This window comes from Brassica oleracea, chromosome C6 (assembly GCF_000695525.1).
Source record: "Brassica oleracea var. oleracea cultivar TO1000 chromosome C6, BOL, whole genome shotgun sequence".
Lineage (NCBI taxonomy): Eukaryota > Viridiplantae > Streptophyta > Magnoliopsida > Brassicales > Brassicaceae > Brassica > Brassica oleracea.
The window spans coordinates 6,564,532-6,572,958 of NC_027753.1; the positions used below are offsets into that span (position 1 = coordinate 6,564,532).

Below are 8,427 nucleotides of genomic sequence, written 5' to 3' on the forward strand. Positions count from 1 at the left end.
CGCTAGACATTAAAAGAAAGAAATTAAAGAAATTTTACATCTGCATACGTTTTACCACACGCCTTATGAGTTCCCTAGAAGAGCCATGAGATAAATATGAAACCAACGTTTGAGTTAGTTACAACTGTTTCTTTTAAAAACGTTTCCACACACCATATGCTTCTTCAAGCTTTGGAACACTGTGTCTTTCGCTCTTGTAATGGAAATATCCGCCATAAGAATGAATTTTCTCGCGCTGGGTTTGTCTCTGTGTCTTGTTCTTTCGAGTTTCCATGGCGTTTCTTGTCAGGTAAGCACCAAAAGAAAAGTGTTTTTTTGTTTCTCTTTCAACCTTAACTAAAATGACAGAACTAACTGATGCATTTGGTAATATACTTAGGATGATGGTGCTGCTAGTAGGTTGAGTCATCTGGATCTAATCGAACGTGAGTACCAAGGTAAGGAAGTACTCAGAATCATCAAAGTGTCCATTTCTGGTTTCTTGAATTATTTGTTTTCTTCAATTGCAGATAGTGTCAATGCTATTCAAGGCAAGGAAGATCAGTGTAAGATCTCTCTCCGTGTCTTCTTTTCTTGAATCTGTTTTGTTCTTTGTGACAGCTTCTACTTGTGTGTGTGTGTGTCTTCAGCTGCAAGTATTCAGAGTGAGAACCAGAAGAACACTACAGCGACTGATAAGAACACTATTTCTCTGTCTCTATCAGATGAATCTGAGGTTAGGAGTTTGGATCTTGATGAATCTGCCTTATAAGATTTCTGCAAAGTTAGGTCACTGAAGACTTAAGGTGCTTTTGTCTTCTTTTGTGCTTAGGTTGGAGGAGTGAGTGATGAAAGTGTTAAAAGTTCGAGTCTGTTGGATGACATAGAACTTGAGATTGAAGGTAATTTAGGGTTTTGATGATCTCTCTTAGTGATTCTGTTTTAAGGTTAAAGGTTGAATCATGAAAAAACCTTTAAGTGATCTTGATTAATTGCAGCTCATCTCAATGGTCTTAACCAAGCTGGATCCAAATATGATGAAGTATTATGTATGAAAATAATTTCTCTTCTAGACTAAGTTTTTATGAATCCTTTTGTTTGTTCAAGAGTAATTTTTCTTTTGCTGACTTAGTTGCTATGTGTCTCTTGTTTCAGCTGCTCAGAGACAGAAGATGTTGGAAGACATCGAACGCGATATGGAAGGTATCTCAGAGATGCAATCCATAGCTTATAGTTAGTTCCTATAAGCCTCACTTATAACTTTGTATTCTGATGCTTCTCTTACTTGCAGCTGCTTCATCAGCAAGTTTGGAACAAATAAAGACTGATGAATTAAGTGAAGGAATTGATGAGCAACAATGTATCGAACTCTTCCTCACTGACTTTTTGTTTGTGTGATCCAATTGTATCCTTCACTAAGGCAACATTGGTGTCTTTATTACAGCTGCAAAGACACAAAGTTTGCTGGACGAGATCGAACGCGAATTTGAAAGTATATTCTCTTTGAGACCTGTCTTCAAATAACTCTTCTGTTTTTGGTGGATTAAGTCTTGAATCTAATAGATTCTGCTTTGTATTCTGTTTCATTTTCTAACTTGTAGCTGCTACAAAAGATCTTGAACAACTAAAGGTTAATGACTTCACTGGGGACAAGCTTGACGAAGAACAATGTAATTAACCTCTTCATTATCTGATTGCTCTGATCCTTTGTCTCTGTTTAAGCATTTTGTAAATGTTTTTGTGTGTGTTGTGACAGCTGCAAAGAGAAAAAGCATGCTTGAAGCTATTGAACGCGAGTTTGAAGGTTTCTTGAGACACCATTAATTAATATTTGTTCATAATATATGAGAAGAATGTGAGTATCATCTAAGATTTTTTTTTGTGTGTTTTGTGTGTTTTATTCTTTTCCTTGCAGCTGCTGTTGAAGGCCTTGAAGAACTAAAGGTTTCTGATTCTACCGGAAGCAAGGATGATGAAGAACAATGTAAAGTCTCTTGATCCCTTTTAGTTTTCTCTGATCCATTGTCTCTGAAGACGATTCTATGTCTTTCTGCAGCTGCAAAGAGACTAAGCGTGCTGGAAGAGATTGAACGGGAATTCGAAGGTAAAAACATACCTCTCTAAATGTCTTGAAATTTTTTTAATTTTCAGCAAGAAAGTTGTGTGTTTCAAAAAAAAAAGTTGAGAATATGTTTGTATATCATTACTAAGTTCATATCACAGCATTGAGTATTATCTGAGAGTCTTGTCTATTCCCTTATACTTACAGCTGCTACAGAGAGCCTTAAGCAACTTCAAGTTGATGGTTCGAGTGAAGACACAGAACAAAGTAAAGTACTCTTCTCTTAAGTTCTGCTTTTATTTCCCCTCTTCATGTAATTTGAGAAGAGTTTTCATGTATTGTTACAGCTGGAAAGAGGCAAAGTATGCTTGACGAGATTGAACGTGAATTTGAAGGTATCATTATATCAATTGAAATAAAACTAAACATGAAGAATGTTATGCTAAGAATGTGTCTACTTGCAGCTGCTACACGTGATCTTAAGCAGCTAAATGATTTCACTGAAGGAGCTGATGATGAACAATGTAAGTATCTTTTCGTGTTTCTCTCCTAAGATATTCTGAGACTTATGTTTCTTTTATTTTATTTCTATCTCAGCTGCAAAGAGAAACAGTGTAGTAGAAGAGATGGAACGTGAGTTTGAAGGTACATTGACATAACATTTTTTTATCTCTCCTCTTAAGTCTCTATGTTTCATCCTAAGATTCTGTTTCTCTCTAAAACTTGTAGCTGCTACAAAAAAACTTAATTATTTAGCTGAAGGCAGTGACAATGAAGAACAATGTAAGTGATTTCATCCTTTATTCTACTGATTTCACTGAAGGCAGTGATAGTGAGTTACTTACCTATTGTTACAGCTGCAAAGAGGAAGACTATGCTTGAAGAGATGGAACGTGAATTTGAAGGTATCTGCCTAGATTAGTTCATATGCTTCAGATGAAATCTTGAACATGTTCAATATTCTACTTGCAGCTGCCATTGGAGGTCTTAAACAGATCAAAGATGACGAATCTAAGTACACTGAAGAACAAGGTAAACTCTCTAATCCCTTTTCTTCTCTTTGCATACTTCTCATGAAAGTTTTGAAACTCTGTATGAATTCTTGTTTCAGCATCTAAGAGAAAGATAATGTTGGAAGAGATCGAACGCGAATTCGAAGGTACTTCAAGATTATATTAGTACTCTCTCCTAAGCAAAGACAGTGTGTCTGATTTTACATTCTTGTTCTGCAGAAGCTCGAAGTGGCTTTAGCACAAATGCTAATAAAGAAGGATGTAAGACACAATCAAAACTCTTTTAACTCTTCTGTTTCAATGATTGTCTCAGCCAAGTTTCTAAGACAGTTCATGTTCTCACAGCTGCAAAGAAACATAGTATTACATTAGAGTCTCTTGGACTAGGACAGTCAGGTGTCTGTGGCTGTTTTAATCAAGACAAAGCTGGTTTAAAGCAAGACGAAGATGCTTCAATCGCTATATCAACAAAATATAGCATAGAAGAGATCCTCACTGAAGAATCTTCACTCCAGGTTTGGTTTTCTAAACTTTTCTTGATCTGCAAGAAAAGTATAATCAATTGTTTTCTGACCTTTTCTTGCATAACAAGAAAACTATAACAGAAACATTTAATCTCAAAATTCTCTGATTCCTGTAACGTTTCCATAATTTTTTCAGGGCACAGATACTTCTTCTAGTCTCACTAAGTCTTTGACTCAACTAGTTGAGAATCACAGGAAAGAAAAGGAATCTCATAATGTGCACACTTCATCCACAAGTGAATCAGCAGCCACATCAGAGACTGTAGAGAGCCTTAGAGCTAAACTGAGAGAGCTTCGTGGCTTAACCGCTCGTCAGCTCGTGACACGCCAAGATTTTGAGAGCATTATCCTTATGGCTGCAACTTTCGAAGAGCTAAGCTCAGCTCCCATCAGTTACATTTCTAGGTTAGCTAAATACGGAAACGTCATAAAAGAAGGACTTGAAGCTTCTGAGAGAGTCCACATGGCAAAGGCAAGAGCCACAATGCTCAAAGAGACTTCCAGGGAGAAGCAGATCTTCGTGGACGCTAACTTCGAAGAGGCTAAGAAGCTTGCTCAAAGAGGAGACGCCTTGTACGTTAGAATCTTTGCGATCAAGAAACTGTTGAAGAAGCTTGAAACTGAGAGAGAATCTGTTGATGTGATGTTTAAGGAGATTGTGAAAGGTCTTTCTCATCTTCTTGTTGATGCTTCTGAGGCCTATGAAGAGTATCATGGAGCTGTAAGGAAGGCTAAAGACGAGCAAGCAGCTGAGGAGTTTGCGAGAGAGGCAACGCAGAGTGCAGAGATGATATGGGTTAAGTTTCTTAGTTCTCTTTAGAGAACAGTTGAGATTCTTTGTTTGTCTTTAGAGCAAGTCTAGAGCTCTTGTTGGTTATTGTTTTCTACTTTGTGTTTATGTTCTGTTTCAGACTTTGTGTGTCGGTTATATCAGGAGAGAGAGAGATTTGGGAGATAGAGAGGGGAAAACAAATAATGTTTATTTTAGATTTCTAATAAAATAAGCTTCCAATAATTCATAAAAAACTTTTGCATACCTTGTGATATGTCTTGACATATAAACCGAGAACCAAAACCGAATCCAAAAAGGAATCTGAAACCGAACCGAAACTCACAAATAACTGACCAGTTCCTATATTTCTGAAACCAAAAACTAAAAACAAAACTGAAACCTAACCGATAACTAAATAGGCACCCTAATATCTAAAACACATATTATATACCTAAAAATATTAATTAAATTTAGTTTTAAAAATTACCATAGATTTTTAGAATGCTACTTATAAACCAAAATATTCGAAAAAACAAAACACCCAAATATTTTTATCCGTAATGTTTAAAATTATTCGAATTAGCCAAAAAACGGATAAACCAAATAGTTTAAATTCAAAATATTTAAATCTATCTGAATTACTCGATACTTAATCCAAAAGAATTGATTTTTTTCCCTAACTGTCCAAAATTAACAAAAAAAAATAGAAAAGGATTTTTATCGGATATTAACATGTTCCTACACAAGTATTACCCGAACTAAACCAAAAACGAGTGATTCCTATATTTTTAGAACTGAAAAGCTGAAAAAACGAGCTGGAACCGAACCGAAATCCGAACACCCATGCATACCTTATAATGTACCTTGTAATATGTTGGAACTTGTATGTATCATGTTGGGGATGTTCTTAATGTCACAGTAAACAAATCTTTATGATGTTTTCTCATAAAGACCAAGTATGTACTCCATTACACTCCTTTACAAACTCTCAACTATCAAATCATGAACGATTAAAATCAAATGTTGAAACTGAAGAAAACCAAAACCAAATTCTTAGAATTTTTTTTTGTGTGAATCAAATAACATATAATTAATCTATCCTTGTTCTTTTTTTTTCTGATGATCTTTCTCTTATGAAAGAATCTCTGAGCTTTCATCTATATCCTCAACCTCCATTGTTTTTGTTGAAGAGTGGAATACCTTCAAGATAAGCCATTTTCTCCTTAGATTCATTCATAAGCATCTCCACAACCTCAGACATCGTTGGTCTCTTCTCTGGCTCACTCTGAGCACACATTAGCCCTACCAAAACTACCTTTTTCAGCTCCTTATCAACATACTTCCCATTCAGCCTCTGATCCACAATTTCACCATACTTCTTCTCGTACACCAGAAGTAAAACCCATTCGGTAATACCCCGTTTGATCGTCTGGTTTAGCCTCTCTATAGGTCTCGTACCAGTAACCAGTTCCAGCAAAAGAACACCAAAACTATAAACATCTCCCATAGATGATCCTCCACCGGATTCAACACACTCCGGTGAGAGATAACCACTAGTGTTGTTAGCTTTAGAAGCTCCATCTTCCTCTGGCATCAGCTTACCATATCCAAAATCAGTAACACGAGCTTCGAACTCAGAATCTAGCAGCACATTGCTTGCTCTCACATCTCCGTGGACTATTCGAGGTGTTGCATGATGGTGTAAGTAGCTGTACAAATGAAAAAAACCAAATAATCAACATGGATCGAACCTGAAACGTGTTGGCGTCCCCTTACCACCCGACCACAAAGTCCCCGACAATAATCAGTAGATATTTCCAATACATATAATTTTGTTCATGGAGACTTACGCTATAGCCTGAGCAGAGGTTACTGCAATTTTCATCCGCCTGGTCCAATCAAGAAGCGGCTCAGATGAATGAAGATGCGAGACCAAGCTCGAATTTGGTATGTACTCATATACAATGAGCCGTTCTTGTCCTTCTGCACAGTAGCCTCGTGCAGTCAGTAGATTCTTGTGGCGAGTACCGCCTAGAATGTTGACTTCTACAGCAAAACTTATCTCTTCTCTGCTAGCCTTCAACCTCTTGACAGCAATCTACAGAACAACAACAGCAACAAGAACTCATTATTAAACATTAATATCAAAGAGACCAATTAATACAATCCTTCCACGACAAGAACAGGCTCATTACTTGAGATCCATCAGGTAGCTGACCCCAATAGACACTACCAAACCGACCTTCACCGAGTTTGTTGTCATAATTAAAACTGTTTGTGGCTGCGTGAAGTTCTTTTAATGTAAACTCCCTCCATAATGGCTGCTCAGTCTTCACATTCTTTTTCCTTTTGACATCAAACAAAAAACAAAACGTTAGTTTCTTTGTGTGTTCCCTTCTAAAACTAAAGCTAATCCACAACAGCAGAACAGTAAAGAAGAGACTTTTGAACATGAATAGACTCCTAATCTCGAAAAGGAAGAAACTTTCGGAAAAACCCATCAAGATAAACTCAATACTTACCGATCAAACCCTTTTCCACAACAGAGGCAACTAAATAATCGCATCTTTGAACAAGCAAAAACAATCTTCTTTCGTGCCCCAGAGAAGCAAAGGTACCCCCTTTATTTCCTGGAGAATGTAACAGTTAAGCAAAGGAAACTCCTTTGGTACTCAAACTCCGTTTTTTTAATGACCTTTACTTCTTGAAGAAGAGAAACATATATTTTTAGTATCAAATCTTCTTGCCTTTGAATTTGGTTCTGTCTAGCTGTTTTAATTTGAAAAAAGGAATATATATATATATATATACTGGCGTCAATGATTGTGCATATCTGCATATAATTATGGTTGGTTATTGATATATTATTTTTTAAATAAGGTAGGTATTATTTATTTTAAAGTTTTGCCTTTTATGACCTGTTGATGATGAATCATGACAACTAATCACATTTCCTTAAGGCTCCTTGGTGAATCTGCAATTAAAAATTGTCAATAAATCTTGCACTGTTTTAAACAACTGTAATTAATTACATGTTTTTACTGTATCTGAAGATCTTAAGATTTATTGTATGTGAAGATCTTTAGATGCAGGAAAGTTTGTTTGTTCGGATTAGATTAAAACTATAATTAATTTGTGAAAGATATGATATACTTTAGTAAGCGCTTACTAATCTTCCATTGCTTTGAATATCACATCCAACTTACAAAGAGAATAAGTAAAGTGGCGAAAATTACCTGCAGTAATTATAATGACAATCTCAAAGTCCGACCCTGGACCATCTGCATCTTTGCCTTTCACACACACACACGACACACCTTTTGGCCGTTCGGGTAAGATTCACCAACGTATCTCTAGATTTCAGCATCAAGAGCACATCTGTAATGGACAAAACAACCTTGTCACTATATATTATATTTAGTGGAGAGTCGAGACGTTTCAAAGTGCTTATAAAACTTATGCTAAGGCTACTGAAACAAATGTGTCTATCTCAGGAATAAGCTGTTACATCTTACTAGATATAAAGTGCCTCTAATATTTTTATCTGCAGCCATGAGAACATTAAGAAGTGATAACAACTAAATCCTCCAGCTAGGTGTAAAATCATACCTGAATTCCTCAATATACGAAGATGGAAGTTCTTCATCATTTGTATAGAAATCAAAAGATCGAGATCACAAGAACACTTTCTTATTGCTTTAGAAAAATATCTAAAAAACTAAAGCTAAATCACTCACACAATTTGTAAGTGCTTCAACAACATATGCACCAATAAATATAAGACTAGATAACTCCTAATCCTATTAGCAATATCACTTTTAATATTTCCTAACACTACAAGAAAACACATGCTTAACTACGAAAATTAACGAGGAAAAACAATCCTCGTAAATTTGCGTCGAGTTTACGACGAATTTACGTGAAAAACTAAAGTCATCGTTATTTCCTCGTAACGTAACGACAAAACTGTTTCGTCGTAAAGTGGATGTAATTTTACGAGTATTTTACGAGGAAAAACTATTTCCTCGTAAATACGACGTAAACTTTGCGTGGTATTTACGAGGGAATAGTTTACGT

At 36.0% G+C, this 8,427-nt stretch overlaps 2 protein-coding genes across 2 annotated transcripts; one reads left to right on the forward strand and one right to left on the reverse strand.

The window, feature by feature from the left end:
- LOC106296230 (TSK-associating protein 1-like) lies at positions 1-4,593 on the forward strand. Its single transcript, XM_013732311.1, has 24 exons — positions 1-289; positions 380-437; positions 510-545; positions 630-715; positions 812-881; positions 978-1,028; positions 1,135-1,182; positions 1,271-1,339; positions 1,424-1,471; positions 1,581-1,649; positions 1,736-1,783; positions 1,895-1,963; positions 2,036-2,083; positions 2,249-2,308; positions 2,389-2,436; positions 2,506-2,565; positions 2,639-2,686; positions 2,771-2,824; positions 2,899-2,946; positions 3,014-3,073; positions 3,153-3,200; positions 3,274-3,315; positions 3,400-3,569; positions 3,715-4,593. The coding sequence occupies exons 1-24, from the start codon at positions 200-202 to the stop codon at positions 4,396-4,398; spliced, it is 2,112 nt and encodes a 703-aa protein (XP_013587765.1). The 5' UTR covers positions 1-199; the 3' UTR covers positions 4,399-4,593.
- Positions 4,594-5,262: 669 nt separating this feature from the next.
- On the reverse strand, positions 5,263-7,110 carry LOC106298659 (PTI1-like tyrosine-protein kinase At3g15890). Its single transcript, XM_013734798.1, has 4 exons — positions 6,873-7,110; positions 6,546-6,696; positions 6,201-6,448; positions 5,263-6,059 (listed from the first exon to the last, which is right to left on the reverse strand). Exons 1-4 carry the CDS (start codon positions 6,914-6,916, stop codon positions 5,516-5,518), a joined length of 987 nt encoding a protein of 328 aa, XP_013590252.1. The 5' UTR covers positions 6,917-7,110; the 3' UTR covers positions 5,263-5,515.
- Between the last annotated feature and the right edge of the window lie 1,317 nt (positions 7,111-8,427).